The sequence below is a fragment of the Miniopterus natalensis genome, chromosome 9 (genome assembly GCF_054644295.1).
Source record: "Miniopterus natalensis isolate mMinNat1 chromosome 9, mMinNat1.hap1, whole genome shotgun sequence".
In the NCBI taxonomy this organism is placed as follows: Eukaryota; Metazoa; Chordata; class Mammalia; order Chiroptera; family Miniopteridae; genus Miniopterus; species Miniopterus natalensis.
The window spans coordinates 30,192,291-30,213,555 of NC_142089.1; the positions used below are offsets into that span (position 1 = coordinate 30,192,291).

At 34.3% G+C, this 21,265-nt stretch overlaps 1 protein-coding gene across 4 annotated transcripts in view; it reads left to right on the forward strand.

The window, feature by feature from the left end:
- The window catches only part of OSBPL9 (oxysterol binding protein like 9), a 102,154-nt gene that overhangs the window by 61,453 nt on the left and 19,436 nt on the right, over positions 1–21,265 (forward strand). For 3 of the 4 annotated variants that reach the window (XM_087820426.1, XM_087820429.1, XM_087820428.1), the window contains 8 exons: positions 848–943; positions 1,649–1,696; positions 2,578–2,607; positions 3,389–3,439; positions 9,626–9,664; positions 13,193–13,283; positions 14,299–14,403; positions 18,759–18,918. In XM_087820426.1, coding sequence (XP_087676552.1) covers positions 848–943; positions 1,649–1,696; positions 2,578–2,607; positions 3,389–3,439; positions 9,626–9,664; positions 13,193–13,283; positions 14,299–14,403; positions 18,759–18,918 — 620 coding nt within the window. The remainder of the gene's footprint in view (positions 1–847; positions 944–1,648; positions 1,697–2,577; positions 2,608–3,388; positions 3,440–9,625; positions 9,665–13,192; positions 13,284–14,298; positions 14,404–18,758; positions 18,919–21,265) is intronic. The other variant, XM_087820427.1, reaches the window with a different exon arrangement.

The following is a 21,265-nucleotide window of genomic DNA, read 5'->3' on the forward strand; positions in this document are numbered from 1 at the left end:
TGCAAATAAGGCAAGCTGATAGTCTTGTTCACTCTCCAACTATTTTGTCTTTTACACCCAGGATTGATGTGTTTCTCAGTCACAGATAATTATGAACTCAAAAGTTTCTTTTGAGTAAGTAGAGTTAAAACAGGAATCCCATGCTTCTGGAGCTTAAAATTTTTAGTATATAAAAAGTAGGACATGCAAATGCCAGACTGTTAAACTGAGAAATAAGTGGCCCTCTGAATAAATAAACATTTACGCCAAGTCCAGAGTGTAGTGTTTATGCCAAGGGTGAAAGTGAGTAGGGAACTTGATTAAGACAGAGTGTTGTCACTTTCACTTAGAGAGGGCTCTCTTCTTAGACAAAGTAAGAATTTTGAAGTTATTTTTTTTTCTTTTAATAAGGGAGGAGGAGGAAAACATCAGAGCTAATGAGGCGGGTTAGGGAAGTTGGAGAACTATGTAGTTAGAAAATGAAGTTAAGATGAAAGGACTGGAGGAATGAACTGAACAAAAAATAGAGGGAAAATAGGTAACTTAGGTTGTTTTGCATATGTTTCTTTAGCTGAATTACTGGGGCTTTTGAGAGGGGAAAAAAGTGATTCTGAAGAGCAGGGTGAATCCTAATTTGAGTTCCAACACACATTAATTGATGACAAGGGAATAATGCTAGAAATTCATGAGGGAGATTGATGTACCGCCGTCCTTGGAGAATTTAGATAATTTAAATAGACCTATTATTTGTGTAAAAATACTATGTTTTTAAAATTGAAATGTCATGTATGAATGATGAAGTATCTTTTGTAGTATTAAATGTTGCTTGAGTACTTCTAGATTTATTTCAAATTTTCTTTTTCTTTAGGGTTTGGATTCAGGATTTGTTCCTAGCGTCCAAGACTTTGATAAGAAACTTACAGAGGCTGATGCTTACCTGCAAATCTTGATAGAACAATTAAAGGTATGGCATTAGTTTATATATTGAACTGATAGAAAGTAGCAAATGTTACTGAGCTTAATTTTTGAGTAAAAACTTATTGATTTGATATTAATTTATAACCCTTATGTAGTTCTTCAGTAATTTTTAAAGTTGACTTAATTCAAAGATCTTTAATAATATTGGTAAATAGTGTATGTATATAATGAACTTTTTTGGTCATTAAAAAGATAAATATCTAGACATAATTAGAAGAAAATAATAAGATTAGATTCACATTCTGTTTAAAAATTCTATGAAAGTGGTAAACTTTTAAGTGGCTCTATTTCTAAGGCCTTGCCTTTTCCATTTGGGGATTTGGTGACTGGGAGAAGTGATTCTCTACTTCCTTTATCTTTACTGAAATTGTCTCCTTCAATTTCTACTTTAAAATTAGTTGCAACCAAAGGTCCTGGGAAGAAAAAAGGAGTGTTGATAAACTTAGATGACAAAGTAGAAAAAACTTAATTTTGAATTGATATTTTAAGTTCTTAAAAGTCATATGTTTTGCTTGTGAATTTGACTTGGTACAATGCCTTGAAAAAACTATATGTTACCTTGAAAATATATATAAATCAACCCTGGAAGAAATGTGTGTAAGACCTAAACTTTGCCTTTCTTTGTTTAGCAGATATGCACAATATAATAAGGTGGCTTGATTCTATAATAATATTTTTTTTAATCCTGTAGCTTTTTGATGACAAACTTCAAAACTGCAAAGATGATGAACAGAGAAAGGTAACTTCCATAATCATGATTTTGACTTAAAATTTTTTAAATCCAAGTGCCTTTTGGAGAAATAACAGAAGAACCTCAGTTTATTGTCTGCTATTGGCCTGTTATGATACTACTGCCATATAGACAGCAGGGGGAGTTTTCTGGTGAATTTTTGTTGTGGTTTCATAACTAAACAAAAGAATAATGTATGAACTTTTAATATGATATCCTTTTTGTAAGTACCACCTTCCTAAGAGTAAGTTTTTTCCTCTTCAGGTATCATATGTTGACGGTAGAAAGTTATTAAATTTACACGTGGTCATTTTAAATATTAATAAACCAATTGGCAAGAATTTTCAGAATAAATAAGAAGCTACACATGAGTAAACAAAACAAGTGTTGCTTTAATTCTAGCTCTGCTACTGCCTTCCCCACTTTGGATTTCTGACATCTACTTTGTAGTTCGAATATTGTTTTCTTTTTTTTTTTTAATTTACATTTTTCCTCCCCTTGACTAAATTTCCTGATGCAGCTTTATTTATTTTTTTCCATTTCTGTTGACCATAGTCTTGCATTTGGCTCTTTTACACTTGCTTATAGTATTAACTCATGTTTAGCTCACCTTCCATTCTTAGTTTTAGAATTTAGTCTCATGTCATTTTCAAACAACTTAGCAAAGTTTAAGGTGGTTCTGAAATAGTATTTTAAAATCACATAGTGAATGTATAGAAAAAACTTTTTTCACCTAAGGCATAAGAATGTTTTATATTAGTTTTCTGATGTCCTGACTTTCTTACATTATATAAGAGGCTATTATTAAGATTTGCATTTTGATAACCAGTAAAAACAAAAATACCTCTTTATGCTTCTGATTATTTCTGTTTAAACATTATTTTTCACAGAAAATTGAAACTCTCAAAGAGACAACAAATGTAAGTTACGTGTTTGATAAACCCTCGCTTTGCATTAGACAGTACTTTAAAATGTTATTTGTATTTTAAGCTGCTCTATTATTAATAAGAGCAATTAAAATTTTAATTTTATGAATTTTTACAAGGGTATTTTAAAAATTGTATTTTTTCTAAAGGAATTTAAATGAATAGAATAATTCCTCTAATTGAAATTGACTTTGTGTGCCATTTTATCTTTTTCTGGTCTTGTCTATTTGAGATCCTTGGATAAAAGGTGTCATCTATGCACAGTGTATATTCTCTTTTTAAAATATATTGTGATTCAAGTTTTCTGATGTCCTGGCTTTCTGACATTATAAAACAGACTACTAATAAGATTTGCATTTTGATAAAAGCATTTAAAAACAGTATTCTAGGTTCACCAATATTTTGATAGGATCCTTTACTCTCCATAATTCCATAAATGTTTTGAATGGATGTTTTAGAAATTTACAGTGGGGTTGCCGGCTGTTGATCTAAGAATCTGGAATTTAATTCAGTTTGAAGTGTTGAAAATCTTTTAGATGTTATTCAGTATAAATTAACTTTTTTTTTTTGGCATTCCTTAATTTGTAGAATTGATAATAACTTCATTTGACACTATCAGTATATTAGAACCCACTGGATATCCAGAGAGGGTGTTTCTTGTGTAGTGTAGACCTAAACCCTGTATATTTGAACTCATTTTTTTATATTAAGTTTTAACATCATATGACCATTTTATCTGGGGCAAGAACCTAAAATCAGTGTTTTGTTTTTATAGAGCATGGTAGAATCAATTAAACACTGCATTGTGTTGCTGCAAATTGCTAAAGTAAGTAAATTTTACTTTCGATTACTTTCTTTTAATGACATTTAAAAATTATAATGGCATTTTTCTTTAATAGCCAAAAAACTCAGTTCTGAAATGTGTACCTTTCTACAGTAAATTGTACTGTGGGGTTCCTGGTACTATTGAACAACTAACTGTTGTGTGTGAATGTTACCTATCAGCAGTGCCTGTTTTTGTTATTGTAATTTCTGATGGTGGCTGAGAAGAAAGGGAGCATTTGAAAGACTCACTCCTTCCTTCCATTTTTTTCCATTATCCTGCTTGAAATGGGATGTAGTTTGCAAAACCTTCTTACAAAAATGTTTTTCTAAGCAAGAAAAGGAATTAAATTTCAGTCGACTTTTTTTCCTCATTTATAACGAAGAGTATAATAAGATGCATTTTTTAAAATTGTGTTACAGATTTTTTTTCTGGTACTAAACTGCATTAATGAACCACTACTTTAATTGCTGTTCTGTATTCATGAAATAAAATATACTTTGCATTATTGTCCATACTATCACTGTGTATCCAAATACCACTGTATCCTCAGTGCTTAGAATGGTTGCCTACTGTTTAGTGGGGGCCTATACATAGCTGAATTTTTTTGTTACTGTTGTTAATACTCAACCAAGGATATTTTTTCCATTGCTCTTCAGAGAGAGTGGAAGGAAGTGGGGGGAGGGAGAAAAACATCAATGTGAGAAAGACACATCCATTGGTTGCCTGCAGCATGTGCCCCGTACCCTTGACCCGGAATCAGACCCAAGGCCCTTCTGTGTGTAGGCCAACACTCTAACCACTAAGCAACACCAGCCAGGGCAATAATTGTGAATTTTGAATGCATTTTTGTAATACATAATTTTTAATGGTTACATGGTTTAGTATTTTCACTGTATGTGTAATTTTTTTGTTTAGCCACCTCTCTGTTGCGCTGTGATGATCTGTCTTAAAAATTAATCTTTGGGTAAATCCGATTAAACTGTGATTAAGATATAGGGTTTTAAAATAATAATGAAAGGCAGCATTACATTATCTTTAGGTGCATGGACTCTGGAGCCAAATTGTCTGGGTTTGAATCCTTGCTTCGCCATGTTGAGCAAGTTTATTCATCCTCTCTGTGTTTCAGTCTCCTGTATAAAATGTGTATAATAATAATACCTGCACTCTTACTGATGGTATGAGACTTAAATGAATTAGCATTTGTAATGCTCTTAATACCAGACATGTACGAGTCCTAAATAAGTGTCAGATTAAAAAAATTTTTTTTAATTTTTTTTAAATGACATTATCACATGTTGGTAAAAATGGGAGAACTTCCATCTAATACTGATGGGAATATAAATTGATATAGCCACTTTGGAGGACTATTATCCTAGTAGAATAATAAAATGTTGAATCAGCTACTTTGAGAAAAATATTGTCATCTGAGACTCCAAAGGGATATAAGAAGATAACTAATTGATACTTTTATTGTTTGGGTCAATTTAGTATTAGCTACTTAGAGACAGTATGCTGTAGGTAGAAGTTTAAGCTCCTACCAGTTTTGGTTCTTTCATTTTAATGAAAAAAAGCTTCCTCATGTCTAAATGATTAGTGCTGTGGTTCCCAAACTTTTTGCTGCACATTGGAATCACCCTAGGCATGCTAAACAGTTCTAATACCTGGCTTCCCCTCTCACATATTCTGTTGTAATTGGTATGGGGTATTGCCTGGGCATTGGGAGTTTTAAATTTTCAGATGATTTTACTGTGCAGCAAAGCCTGCGTCCACTCATTGTTTAGTGGGATTTTCAGGTGGGCTGTGTTAGCTCAGAAGAATTAATTCTTCCTTTATACCATATATATAGAGAGAGATAACTAGTGTTCCCATTCATAGGGAACTGCAGAGGAAGTGAGGCGCATGGGGAGAGAGCAGAGCAAAGATAATCTAGGAGGCTCCTACAGTGGGGGACTTGATCAGCTCTTCATCAAGATTAGGTGATAGGACCATATGCCACAACTCATATAAGCAAGTAAACTTAATTTTATTAATGTAATTTTGTTAACCCGGCATATCCAAAACATTACCATTTTAACATGTTATTGATATAAATATTCATTGAGATAGTTCATATTCTTTCTTTGTGGTTTTTTTTTAATCCTCACCCGAGGATATTTTTCCCATTGCCTTTTAGAGAGAGCAGAAAAGAGAGAGAGAAACATCAGTGTGAGAGGGACACATCGATTGGTTGTCTCCCGCCGAGCCCCAACCATCGAGCCTGCAACTGGAGTATGCGCCCTTGTCCGGAATCGAACCCAGGACCTTTCAGTCCGCTGGCTCACACTCTAACCACTGAGCCAAATCAGCTAGGGCTCTTTGTGTTTTGGAGGTTTTTTGCACCAAGTCTTTAATATCCTGGGTGTATTGTACATTTTGAACTAGCCATACTTTAAGTGGTCAGTAGCCATTTGTGACTTAGTGGCTACCAAACTGGACAGCACAGGTCTAGATTATCCTTTCAGAATTGAGTTGTCTGCCCATAAATACTTTTAAAGTAGACTGTATATTTAAATTGTTTTTAGATCCCAGGTTCTATCCCCATTACATTTTTCTGCATAGACTTTTTATTTTCATTAGTATGTATTCATTAATTTCTTGTCAGACTTTTTAAAAGCAGGTTTATTGATAAATAATTTATATACCATAAAGTTCACTAATTTAAAGTGTACACTTTAATGGTTTTTAGTGTATTTACAAAGTTGTGCAACTATCACCATAATCTAATTTTAGCACATTTTTATAGCATACCTGTTAAGCAATCATTCCCTATACCACTCACTATCCTTGCCCCTGTCCTTCTTCCAATCCCTGGCAACCACTGATCTACTTTGTCTCTAGATTTGCCTGTTCTGGACATTTCATGTAATTAGGATCATAGTCCTTTGTGACTGACTTTTTTCACTTAGCCTAAAGTTTTCAAGGTTCATCCATGTATCAGGACTTAATTCCGTTTTATTGCTGAATAATATTTCATTGAATGGATATACTACATTTTGTTTATCCACTCATCGGTTGAATAACTGGACCATTATGAATACTGCTCTTACGAACATTTGTATGGACATATATTTTCATTTCTCTTAAGTATATACCTATACGTAAGGGCTGTTTCTGGGTCATATGGTAACTGTATAACTTTTTAAGAAACTGCTGAACTGTTTCCCGAAGCAACCATACCACTTGACGTTCCCACTCCCAGTGTATGAGGATTCCGTTTTCTCCACATTCTCACCAACATTTATGATTGTCTTTCTGATTGTAGCCATTGTGGTGGTATCTCATTGTGTTATCTTATTGTGGTTTTCATTTGCAGTTCCCTAAGGAATAATAATGTTGAGCGCCTTTTCATGGCTTAGTAGTAGTATTCATACATCTTCTTTGGAGAAACATCTATTCTAATTCTTTGCCTACTTTTTAGTTGAGTTGTTTATCTCACTGAGTTGTAAGAATGATTTTACATATTCTGGATACAAGTCCTTATCAGATGTGTGATTTACAAAATTTTCTTTAAGTCTTTGTGTTGTCTTTCACTTTCTTGATAACAACTGCCCTTAGAAGCATGCAATTTTTAAATTCTGATGAAGTCCAACTTACCAGTCTTCTGGTGCTTGTGCCTTTGGTGGCTTATTTATAAATCATTGCCTAATCTAAGAGAACTAGGATTTATTCCTGTGTTTTCTTCTAAGAGTTTTATAGTTTTAGCTCTTACATTTAGGTCTATGATCCATTTTGAGTTCATCTTTGTGGTGTGAGGTAGGGGGTCAAAAATTTTATTTTATTTTATTTTATTTTATTTTATTTTTTTTTGCATGTGGGTAGTTGTCCCAGCTGCATTTGTTGAATCTCATCAAACTTGAATGTATTTTTTTGGTAGGCATGATTTTAAAAATACTGGATTCTGTACTTCTGATCAAAAGTCTTCCCAAATTTTAAGGTGCTGATGTTTTTGTTCACTATCATACTTCCAGATCTCAGTCATACTGGTATGTTCAGAGAAGAAAATAGCCATTGTATTAAGGATTGAGGCTCTTATAATAATATAAGTGCCTTAAAAGACAGATCATACTAGTAGGGGGAGGAGCAAAGGATCCACTTTCAAGATGGCTCACGCACCTGGGAAATTGGCTGGGGGCCTGGATTCTTCTCCATATAGGCCTCTTTACTGCCATTTGAGCTTTCTCATGGTGTGGTGGCTCTGTTCTAAGAAAACAAGGTAGAAGGTTGTGGCATTTCCATGCTCTAGTCTCAGAAGTCACCTATAATAGTCACTTCTGCTATTATTTATTAATAGAAACCATTACAAAAGCCCACCTGGGTTCAAGGGTAGGAGACGTGAACTCTTACCTCATGTTGAGGCCATTTTTGGAAAATTTAATCTACCACATGTATGTCATACTATTAAAAAGTACTTTGGAAAAATCAGTTTTTAATGTTTAGAAATTAATAGGGGAAAGCTAAAAGTAAATTAAAATATCATCTGAACAAGAAACTAAATTTCTTTTTGTTTTGTTTAATTCTTAATAGTTTATTTTCAATTGCTTCTGTTAAGAATTTCTGAAACTTTGGATATTCTAAATATATAGTTAATTCAGTTGTGCAAATAAATGGGGAATGCAGTTATTCTCAGGGATATACAAAGGATGTGCAGTGTGTCAGAGGCACCTAGTTTGGTGATTCCCTTGGAGGACTCACGGGACACAACACATAGTCATACCCAAAGCTACTATTTATTATAGCAAAATCAACAAAGGTAGAAGGCACATGGGGCAAAATCCAGAGGAAACCAGGCTCAAGTTTCCAAGAGTCTTCTTCCAGTGGATTCATACAGGATGTGCTTAATTCTTCCAGCAACAGGTAGTGACAACACATGCGAAATGTTGTTTATCAGGGAAGCTCATTAGAAACTCAAAACCCAAGATGGTTTGTTTGTTTTTAACACCCAACGTTTTTATTGGAGGGTTGTCATGTAGGCAATCTCTACTTAGCATTTATCAAGATTCCAGGCTTCCAGAGGAAAGCAGGTGTTCAGAATGACCATATTATTTGCTTAAACAGTTTAGGCAACCTTATCAGGGTGGTGGGAACCCTCCTGAAATAGAATTTCCTAGATACCAGCTTAAAACCAACTTTACAGGCAGGCTTTTCTAAAGATAGCTATTTCAGGCCTGCTATGTAAATTCTTTTCTGCACATGCACTTAAAAAAATAAAAGCATCCCTAAATCTTCAAATTGCTCTTGCTTGACCCTTTAATATGTAGATTTCTGAGTAAGCTCAGTAATTAAAAGAGAAAAAGTTACCAATAAATGAGATAAAACTTGGCCATTATGTTTAAAACCAAGACCAAATATTAGTTTCTATTAATACTTGAAAACTTCCTGATGGTATGGAGTTAAAACTTTCATTATTTTTATTTAAAGTTAAATATATTGGCCGAGTAATACTACTAGATGGATTATAGTTACAGGAACAATAATGTGGTGGTAACTTTCCACCACTGTCTTCCTCAAGTACCTCAACAATAAGGTAGTACCTACCTTATAGAGCTGTTGATGGAATAAATGAGTTAATATAGTAAAATACCTGCCAGGTAGTAAGTGTTAGCCCCTATATCATCATTCCATGAATATAGTGATTATGTTTACTGAAACAAAAATCAGATCATCTATTTAGAAAAATATTAGTATAATTCTTTGACCAGCAGTCGTAATATGGGAAATGGTGTCTATCTTGAGTTTTTAAGGATACACAATTGTCATACCTTTAAAGTGCAGTAAGAGTTTGGGGAATTTACTATAAAATTGAACCCAGAAATATTGTCTTCAATCTTAAATTAATATATTTGCATTTAATGGTTGGTACCAAGGAGATTACACAGTTAAATAGGATATTTCTACAACAAACTTAATTAAATGCTTGTATGGAAGAGTAATTGCCTTGCTGTTGGTGTTGATTGTTGTGTAGCCAGTGATAGAATTATGTTTGGCTAGGAATGTACAAAGGAATTAAAATTGTAATGGAAGCAGATAAATAGTCTTCTAAAATTGTTATTTACCTGGTAAAATAAGCTTTCTTAGTAGGGAAGAAAGTACACAAGGAGTTGCTTAAATGAGAGAATGAAGTTAATATTTTTAACATTTCTCCTTAAGGACCAGTGTAATGCGGAGAAGCACGCAGATGGAATTATAGTAAGTTTAATCTAATCTTTTGTTTCCCTTTAATTCTGCAGTGCGTTATAACCAGTTATGTCAGGAGAAGCCTGAATTTCTACTTACTTTTCAGCACAAATTCTTCTTTTCACCTACTCATTGCTTTTTGTTGTTGACTCTTGCAATTTTCCTTGAGCTCCTAAAGTTGGCCACCTTTCAGCAATCATTTGGAAGGGAAATGTTGATCTTAAAATTTTTCTAAGTGTTGGTCCAGATTGAATGACTTTGCATGTGTTAACTTGAAGAATTAATCATGTATGAATATGCAGCTTTTATGATTAAATAAGGCATAACTCACAGTGCTACATTTCTCGGCAACTTCTTTGTTCTCAGATGACAGCAGAGGGGGGTGGGTATGTTGAAACATCTTAATCTATTTAAATATGTTTATAGGTTTCTATTATTTTCTCATCTTTTATTTTTAGATTTTTTTGGATTGTGTTAACTAGCATCGATACTATGATATATATTGCATTTTTGTTGGAACATGAATTTTTTGGTTTACAGACATTTTCTTACTCTTTCCTCCTCCTCGGCTTTTTACTCTTCCCTTTTATCTTCAACTCTTCTAAAAAGAAAAGAAAATGTTATTGTTCCCAGCTGGAAATAAAAATTAGAGTTTGAAGGTTTGTAGTTTGGGCTACCCTAGCTTTATGGTAACTGAGTTACTTCCGTTCAGACTGTGTTTCTGAAGCAGTCTTCTTTTTTTGTCCTGAGACATTACAAATGACAGCTTGTCTGAAATCTGGAATCTTCAAAACCATCTCATGATTATACTTGAAAGGATGTTATCTTTATATCGGGTTAAAATGAAAAAAAAAATAAGTTAAATATACATGATGTTTGCATATTAAGAGCAAAAATGAGAGAAACATTTTTAAAATTTGAATTAAACACATTAGAATTTTTATTTCTTTTCACAATGTGAGTTCAGACTTTGATCCACAGTGACATAATACAATTATGTGATATAAATACAATATAATGTAATCTCTCTTCCTGAGATACCATATAAGTTTGTAAGCCCCATGGAAAAAGACTGTGTATGTTATCTGGCATATCATGTTATCCAGAGACCCTAAAGAAAGTCATGTTGACAATTACTTTTATCTCTTTTCCCTCTGAGCAAAATTAGTTACTTTTTATTATGTTAAAAAATAGAATTTTATAAAGCATACCAAAAAACGTTTGGTCATTTGCAATCAAAACAACTAGAAAGTATATACTCATAGGAAATCTAAACTTGTAGAAAACAAACATATTTGAATCGTTTGATCGGGGACGATTGCATTTTTCCTTAAGAGTTTTTACTTAGAAAAAAGAAAGGATTTAGGGCCTTGGACCTAGACTGCTAGTACCCAGCCTTGCCATTCACTAGCTGTGACCTTAGACAAGTTATTTAACCATAGTCTTAGTTTCCTCTATAAAGAAAAGTGACTAGTTTCACTTCAGAAATTTTTTGTAAGGTACAGAGTGAGCACATAGTATTCCGTAAATGTTAGCTATGCTTACATACATGTATATGTAATTTATTAAATATTATATTACATGCATTTTGTTAATGGCACAACAGATTAGGCCTGAGGATTATCATTTGTTTACATTTCTCACACTTTGCAAATTCATGTGAAAGAAAGTTGTAGAATGTAATTTGACATATTTTAGCCTAAAATTGATTGACCAGTTACTGTAGATAAGTGTAGGGTAGTTATATTTTCTGTTAACAATAGCAAAAGATATTGAGTACTTGTAATATACACACACAAAAATATAATAAAAGTATTTTCTTTGGTTGACAAACCTAATCTTAGAACATTTCATCTGGAAAACAAAAGACTCCATTCAAAAGATAAAATTCTGGTCCCTTTTTCCAAAGTTATTTTATTTCTTAGTCTCTTCAGTCATTTTTTTTATATTATGGGTGGCGATAAGGAGGTGGTATATTCTCATTCTTATGGATCAAAGTATTAATGGTGAAATTTTTGCCTTTGTAAAAGCACTTGGAGTCCTTTGGAGAAAACCACTATGTAAAAAAAAGTTTATTTTAAGAACAGTTCCAGGACTTGTTGAGACACTCCTTAGAGACCGTATAATCCAGACATTTATTGTTCAGACTGGGAAAGTGGGGCGCATAGCAGATAAGAGCCTTGCTAAGTCCTTGGTGGAGCAAGGATTCTAAGGAATTAAAATCCCAAGCCTCTGCTTCTGTGCTTTTCCCAATCCTTTAAAACTTTTCCCACCTCCCTTTACTAGGCTTTTTAGTATTAATGATTGTTTTCAGGGTTTTTTCTCTAAGTGCCCTTTACTTTCCAGTCAGATTATTTATGGCAGGTAGACTATTGTAGTGACAAGAATCAGCAATCTTGTGTTCAAAGCACTTGATTTGAAAGCTCTGATTTAATGATTTTAAAATATTTATGCAGAGAGAAGAGTTAAACAATTTTTTTTTTTTTAATTTAGACTCTAAATGAGAATGCTACAAAAACTTTGCCATTATCAGTTTCCATTGTTAAGTGCTTTTAAACTTTCATGAGTACTTTTGGGCTCATTTATCATCAAAGCATTTCTCTTCTAATTTCATTATTTTCTGTTATAAGTGCTACCTAATAGATATTTGAAGTTTAGTTTTCCAAATCAAGAAAAGCTAAAGAATTTTTTATTTCTTGAGTTTTGTCTATTATAGCCTTTTCTAAGTGGTAGATCTAAACTTTACTCTGGCAGAGACTTTTGTTTGAAATCCTTCATATAAAAATGCATCAGTAAGCTATGGAGTCTTGTTTTTAAAATGACATCATACTGGCAGAATAATTTCTTGGCTTGGAATCAGAGAAACCTAAACTTTTTTTCCTCCAAAATTGTAACTACATGTTTATGTTTTTCAAATCCTAAAAAAAAAAAAAAAAAAAGCCTTTTTTTCCTACACCCCTCCCCCATTTTTAATAGAAGATACATCTCTTTGCCTTTAGTGATTGTAAAACTAGATGATGCCTGTAGTGTGCAGTAGGCAGTGATGGAAGGTGACAGTAGTATGGTATGGAAAGATAAGATCCTTCTGGTTCAGGTACGTTAGCTAGTTGTAGGTATAATATTTATTAACACCAAAGCAAGAGAGCATTTCTCTGTCTTCGATAGAGAAACAATATTTGTGGTGAATTAAAAATTTGAGAAGCACTGAAATGAATTGAGGTTAATGTTTTGGCTTCCTGAAATCTTGCCACGCCATTGTATAACTCTTTCCAAGTTTTTCCATTTAGCTTTACCTTCCTATATGACAGAGACTTGTTCATTTTCCCTCCTTACTATGCTTTTTTAAAAATAATAATAATAATCAGAAACTTAGACTTCTGTATAGAAAAGCTGTTTCATTTCCTCTTCGTATTTTCATCAGCGTATCTATATCTACCCTCAGGACTTTGCTCTCAGAAATGTGAGCAATTTCATACATTTGGGAGGGTCAGCGCTGGAAGGGCATTTAATTAAAATAACTAATGTGTTTCTTTATCTCAGAGTACTATTAATCCTGTAGATGCAATATATCAACCTAGTCCCTTGGAACCTGTGATCAACACAATGCCTTCCCAGACTGTCTTACCTCCAGGTATAGTATTTTGGAAAAATATTTCACAGATTCATTGCTGAGAAAAAAACATAATTTGTCTTAGTAATCTTGGAGGGCTCTTTCTTTTTTTTTTAGTAAGGAAAAATAAAAACATACAGCTGAAAATGAACTAGAAAAAGATGGTAGTATTTTTAATATTGGGGCTTTTTAAATACAGTGAAAGGGCTTTTGGTTTTCAAAGTGAAATGGAAAACAAACAAGGTTACTAAGACCTGGATTAGCTGATTGGATAGAATCCTATGACTCAGGATTTATGGCTGCCAAGGAAAACAATATACCTTGAAGGCAATCCAGGAATATTCTATTTTGGGATATTTTTTATAGCTTTGAACAATACAAATGGTTTCTTCATAGTGGCCTTTAAGATAATGAGAAAGGGAAGAATGAAATTTGTGATGTCTACTAATTAACTAACTTGTGTATTTTGAAGTATAGAGTAATAAGTAGTATTTTTTAAAAACTGGCAGAGGAGGGCTTAGGGCCAACACGCAACTACAATGATTCCTTTTACTTTTTTGTTGCATCCAACATAACTATGTTCTCGATGACATAGTTCAGTCAGAAATTGTACTGGAAAAAAGAAAAGTCTTTTTAAAAATACTTGCAAGTATGTGAAATCCTTTTGTGACTGTTTCTAATTGTCCTTAAGAGAATGAGCTAACATCTCTCATGGACTAAAGAGGAGATACTGTACCCCATTTCAGATGTTATGTGATTTGATGTTTGGAAACAATTTATCATCAGAAGTGTCTGGTAGTTTTACAGAGCAGTTGTACTGAGGTGCTGGCCTACCATGACCGGTCTCTTGATATCCTGCCTCATATCTTGAGTTTAAAGGGGATGGGATGTCAGAGAAAAGGAGTAGCATGGAACTTGACTTAGTGGAATATAGTTTTAGAAGTTACTGATCTTTAGGCTTTTGAATCCCACACAATTCCACTTAAGAGTTATGTTTGGACTATTTCTCTAACTTATTTCCCATGTTCAAATCTAGAACCTGCTCAGTTGTGTAAGTCAGAGCAGCGTCCATCTTCCCTACCAGTTGGACCTGTATTAACTACCTTGGGACATCATCAGACTCCAACACCAAATAGTACAGGTACAGATTTATATAATTCCTTTACTTCTTATAACTCCCCATTTACATTTACAATTTATATTTGATTACTGATAGAGAAAAGGTTAAAGAAATGTGTTGTATCTTTCTGTTGGAGATACCATATTTTTGCTATTACAGTTCCATACATTATGTGATTACCTTTGTGATTGAACCAGATATTTTAATTTAAATAAAATAGAATATTACAGGATTTTGTTCTTTTGTTTACCGTATGGTTAATTTTGAAGATTGACTTTTTAAAACATTTCCTCAAGTTAAACACATATACTTTCTTAGGAATCAGAAAATATGGATGTACAGAGAACAAAAGCTGAAAATCTTTACACTTTCCTATGTCATTTGTGTACATGTATGTACACGCATACCTATGTGTGTATTTTTATTGTTTTTCTTTGAACCTGAATGAGATCTTGTGTTTCTGTGACTTTCCCTTTTCATTTAACAGAGCATTTAGAGAGCTTTCTGTGTTCATACAGTTAGGTCTAACATTCTTTTACAGCTGCCTAAATAGGTATTACCTGTTTTTCTACTGATAGGCATGTAGGTTGTTTCCAGTCTTTTCCTGTTATTAGCAAAGTTTAAGTGAAATGTCCTTGTACAGCAACTTTTAGCATGAGTGGCCAAAAAAGGGGTACATACTAACTCTTACAAGCTCTGGGGAGGCCTGCATGGTGGCCTTACAAACTCAGAGACCAAGAATAACCACATGGGATGGTCTCAACATAAAAATTGCTAACTAGAAGCAAGTCATGGCAGGTAATCACATCCTAGATCTGTAGCTTCTTGACGAAGGTCAGTCTCTACCTTAAGTATTAAATGGCCTGTCATTGTCTTTTAGCATCTAACATAACATACCCTTGGCATGTCAAAGTAATCTCCTTTTTCTGGACCCCATGGTACATCCACCACAGCAGAGCAGACACCACAGAACTCATTGTTGTCTTGTTCGCGCAACACTGTTTCAGTGTGCTGTAAATGTTAATTATTAGCTGTCTTGTATCCACTAGTGTAAAAGAAGTGCCTCTCCATTTTACTTTTTATTGAATCTCAGCGATTTTCCCACTTTGCTTTCTACGGCCTCTATAATCTACCACCAGTGGATTTCATATAACCCTCCTATGTCTTCTCCTTTGATTCTGATGTATAAAATAAGCTGCAAAACTGCCATTCTCTGGAACATTTTCTCAATCCCTTGAGATTTTGCTTCCTGGCAGTTGTCAGTGAGGCTCAAATAAACTCATAAAAAATTCTCTGTAGGTTTGGACATTTCTTATGTTTACATATGTATGTATTTTTTTAGGATAGATTTATCAGTCGTTTATATTTTTACCAATTTTATAGACAAAAAGGGATACTTAATTTTAGTTTGCATTTTCTTAGTTCATTTAGACTTATGGTCTTTATTTTTTTCTCTGATTTACAGGGATGCTATCAATGTTAGTATTAGATTTATTCCTTGTTTTAAAATGAGATTGATAAGTATTGAGTTACCTGTAAGTCATACTCAAGGAATCACTTAGTACTTTTGTCCCTGTTACACCTGGAGACCAAAACCAAAACCACTCTTGAGATTGGAGATAAGCTCCTGCAGTTGCTCCACAGGTTTCTTTCCTGGGCAACACTTTCACTGTGTAAAAATGAAATTATTTTAGCCCATTTTGTGATTTTAGCCTATTTTGAAATTTGAATTAGTAAATGTGCTGATGCTATTACTTTGGTCTTTAATATTTAATAGCATGTCTTTTGAATTTTGGAAGAAAGAACTCAACAATAGATTTCTTATTTGAAGCTCTTGGGAAAATACTAATAAACAATTTTAATAATGAGGTTGAAATGTTTTACCTGACTTTTTTTCTGTATTTCATTACCTGTGTCAAACTCTTACTCACTTTTTTTTTTCTTTAATCCTCACCCAAGGATATGTTTATTGATGAGGGAGAGAGAGAAACATCGATCCGTTGCCTCCCATATGCACCCCAACAGGATTAAACCTGCAACGTAGGTATGTGCCCTGACCTAAAATTAAACCTGAAACCTTTTGGCGTATGTGACAGCATTCCAGCCAGCTGAGCCACCAGCCAGGGCAACCTCTTGTTCATTTTAAAAACAGTACCTGTGGTCCAGCCGGGCGTAGCTCAGTGGTTGAGCATTGACCTAGGATCCAGGAGATCGAGGTTTGATTCCTGGTCAGGGCACATGCCCGGGTTGCGGGCTCGATCCCCAGTGAGGGGCGTGCAGGAGGCAGCCTATCAATGACTCTCTCATCATTGATATTTCTATCTGTCTCTCTCTCCTCTCCCTCCCTCTCTTGTAAGTCAATAAAGATATATTTTAAAAAAAACACAACAAAACCATAATACCTGTGTTTAATTTTATTGATTATGTCAGAGTGTTGAAACTACAGCCAAAATTTGCTTTTTTGGAGGTATATAAACTGGTTACAAACTGAAAAAGTGAGTGCTCTTCCTCATGTATATTTACTTTAGGATAATTAATTAGTTATAAATGATAATAATTTAGAATAAATTATTTCATAAGAAAATATTCCAAAAATATAACAGCTTAGAGTAGGTGGATTTAAAGAAATTTTAAAAATTAAATTAGTATCTAATTTATGTCTTTTTTATTTTCAGCCTAATTTCTTCATTTTTTTTCCATCTTTCTTTCTCTTACCTTTCTCACTAATACAAAAAAGAAATAATGGAACAATTGAGAAAACAAATAATATCCTTTTCTTTCATAAGGAAAATTCAGTTCTTTTGTTCACAGTTCCCATTTAAGCTCATTTTCTTCTTGGACACATTTGCAGTTGTGGGATTACCTGGAGTATTTGCATTTTAATAATTTGTAATTCCTGGTCTTTTTTCCCCCTTTCTATAAGATAAAGTTTCTCATTTTATTGCTGCTGTTGGGGGGTGAAGGGAGAGAATTTAAAGATTTTCTAAAATGAACTATCTGGAATTTCCACAGTAAATATTACTATCTTTTTTAGGTGGCAGACTTTTTGTGGTAGGTTTTGAAATATCTTTGTAAACATGGCAACTAAAGTGGCAGGTGGATGTGCTCTTTCTTTTAATTATTGAACCATAGACACAGGAATGGACTAAAAATCCATATGTGGCTCTGGATTCATTTTTATTGCTGCTCTTCTTAATTTTTTTTTGAACTGTGGCCTTGGCTTTTAGATGGCCATCAGTTTAATCTTTACCAGGCATCTCCAGCAGTTCTGCATAAATTGCCTGATAGCCTTTAGGTGCTCAGCAAACACTGTTTAATTGGTCTCTGTACTTCATTGTTCTGATTGATACTTTTATGTTTATTACTAGACAGTGAACCAGATGATCAGCACAAAGATTAGACGGTAGTCTTCTTTGTTTTGATCTCTGTTAATTTCCAGTTCCTTCGTTTGATTGTGAGGAATAGAAAGATGTTCCTCCCAGTCTTTTCCTTTTCCACATTCTTCCCATAGTAGCCCTGTTTTTCTCTCCCCCTGAGCCTCAGGTACCCAACTTAGACTTTGGTGGAAAAGAGGTGAGGAGTTTGGATGGTGAGTGCCCCAGGGCTTTGTGCAGAGCTTTTCCTGTTTTCATGTGACTTCCAGAACATTGAGTAAAATGTGATATCCTAAATACTTTTCAAAATACTCATGTGGTCTTTAATATTCTTTGCATTTTGCATTCCTGTTGGCTCAGTGCTCCATTTTTTTTAGGTATCTGGATCTACTGTATAAAATAAGAGTCCTGACTTCCCTTTGGTGCTGTGTATTTATTATGGGACTTCCAATACCAGAACTCACATGCTGGAATTATAATCAGAAGATTCCCTTCCTAATATTAAAGATAATTATAGAATGGGGACATAGCATTTTCCCCCCCGTTTATTTAAAAGACTATGTCCTGCCTGGCTTGGTGGTTCCATTGGTTGGAACACCAAAAGGTTGTGGGTTCGATTACCGGTGAGGGCACATCCCTAGGCTGCAAATTTGATTCCCAGTTGGGGCGTGTATGGGAGGCAACTGATCAATGTTTCTCTCTCACATTGATGTGTGTTTTTTCTCTCTCCCTTCCTCTCTCTCTAAAATCAATAAAAACATATCCTTGGGCAAGGATTTTTTTAAAAAGAAGAAAAAAGACTATGTCCCATTCTATAATGATTTGCCCTTTTTTTTGGTCTAATTAAATAATTTTCTTTACAAATAGTGTAAGAAAGGACTTCTGCCAACTTAACTAAACTGTCTCTTAATTTTAGAAAGATCTGCTTTGAGCACATCTTCCTAAGTTTTTCTCCTTTATTAACAACTTTGTCCCCTAACTAAAAACTTTTCAACTTTCTAGGCAGTGGGCATTCACCACCTAGTAGCAGTCTAACTTCTCCAAGCCATGTCAACTTGTCTCCAAATACGGTCCCGGAGTTCTCTTATTCTAGCAGTGAAGATGAATTCTATGATGCTGATGAATTTCATCAAAGTGGCTCATCTCCAAAGCGCTTAATAGAGTAAGTAGATGAACTAAGTAGGTATTTAAACAACTACTCTCATTTTTAAAAATGTAATTTCATTTAGAGACTGGTATTAATGATGGAGTCCCTTATATGTTATTATTTGGAAAAAGTAAAATAGACAGTTTTTAATTGATTTATTGAGCAAAGCCAGTTCTGTGAGAATGTTGATTTTACTCCTGACTTAATTCAAATGGAATAAACTAGCATCAGCTATAGTAATATGTCAGTATTGTTCCTGGAACTCTGAGTGTTATTTCTATAGCACCAACATTCGGAAAGGGTCAAATGAGAGTGAGTAAGCTAGGATGTATTATACAAATGAGGTTACTATTACAGTGACATCTGGGATCTTGAACTTAATTCATTCTGGAAGGCTGTTTGAGAAGCGTTTTTTTGAAAACTGAATCATTTTTTTTCCTATTAGAAACAATGTAAATTGAATTAATCCGTTCCAGACCCACAAATGATTCCGTTTTAACCTTTCTTTCTTTTTTCTTTTTTTTCTTTTTTTTAATATATCTTTATTGATTTCAGAGAGAGGAAGGGAGAGGGAGAGAGAGAGATAGAAACATCAATGATAAGAGAGTCATTGATCGGCTGCAGCCCGCAACCCGGGCATGTGCCCTGACGGGGAATCGAACCCTGATTGCCTGGATCCTAGGTCGACGCTTAACCACTGAGCCACACCCGGCCGGGCAACCTTTCTTAAATATAGTACATGTCTAATGTACTGTTTAATCTATGAACAAACACTTCTTAAATTTATCAAACCGCCTCCTACTAGCCTTAAATGAATTTTTCATATATCACTGCTTCTGAATGCTATCATTGGCTAACTGCTATTCGTTTATCCAAATCAACAAGTTTTTCTACCTCTTCAAATTGCCTGTGATTCTTGATTCTTGTTTCATGAGCACTTTTCACACCCTTAGCAACATTAGCACTCTTGATGGTCTCTTTATGTTTTAAAATTATGCTAATAGTCAATATTGCCAACAACAAAAGCATTCAATCCTTTGTTTGTTGCCTGAGAGACTCATTTTGTCATGCTGAGATATCAGCGTGAAAGGGCTGTCAGGTCAAACACCGAAGTCGACAACCGAGACATTTTTTCCTGTGAACAACTTGGTCAAGAATTCAATTGTTGGAGATGGGAGATGTTTGAGAACCAGGGTTTGACTGTTCTTGTTTTTGTATTAACGTGGAGAACTATAGTAGGTGGAGGGATGATACAGAGGTGGAAAAGACCCAGTCTCTGCCCTCTGGGAACGTAAAATCTTTTTGGGGAAGAAATAGACATTTATAATCTAATGGTATACATGCTATGGTAATAATAAGCACAGAAAGCCATGGGAGCATTTTGAAGTCCTGAGAAGTCAGGGAAGGATTCGCAGAGGAGGGGAGGGGGTGGGATCCTAAGGTTTGATGTGGATGAATGAGGGAAGGGACATGGGGTGAGAGGAGAGGGAAATGGAAATGTTCTCATGGAGATAGAACCCTGTCAAGAAAGGTCTGGAGTCAAGGGGAGTTTGAGTGACTGTGGCTATAGCATAAGTTGTGGGGAATGGTTAAAAAAAGATAACATAAGAGGTTGGCAAAGCCTTTTACCAGTTTTGAACATTTTCTCACGAGTGATGGAAGTTGCTGGTCAGGTCTGCATTTTAGAAAAACACATTTGCTGAACTAGAATAGAATTGAATGCACTGGGGCTGCATAACAGGGAGACAGCCAAAACTGGGTATTCAGTTGAGAAATGTTGTCAGCCTGAGCCAAGGTAATAGCAAGGCAACAGAGGAAAGTGTGTGGATTCCAGAGATACTAAGCAGGCAGATTTTTGACAGATACTGATAATGGATTTCCCCTTATTAGAAAATATTTGACCTATTTTATACCATCGAATCAAAGCCAGATAACATACTATTATACAGAAAAGTCTTCTACATGTAGAGTCATTTACATGATAGCCAATAAGCAAAATACTTCCTAGTCCTACTGATGCATGGATTGCTGGGTTAAGACTTTGGATTCTGGAATCTGAGAAAGAACAGGTTTTAAATGTTTTGCCTCAAAGTTGTGTGATCTTGATCATGTTATTTAACCAATGTAATCCTCCACTTCCTCATTTGTAAAATGAGTATAATAATAGTTTCAACTTCAAGGGGTCATTGTGAACATTTAAATGACAATGTCTGTCAAGTGCTTAATATCGTTCTTCGAATGTGACAAGCACTCAATTAATGGTAGCTGTTACAGAAAGCAAATTAACATTTATTTGCTTGAATGTTACTGTGTTTGTTGTAGATATAGCTGGCTTAGTTGTTGAACCAACACTCCTGCTTTC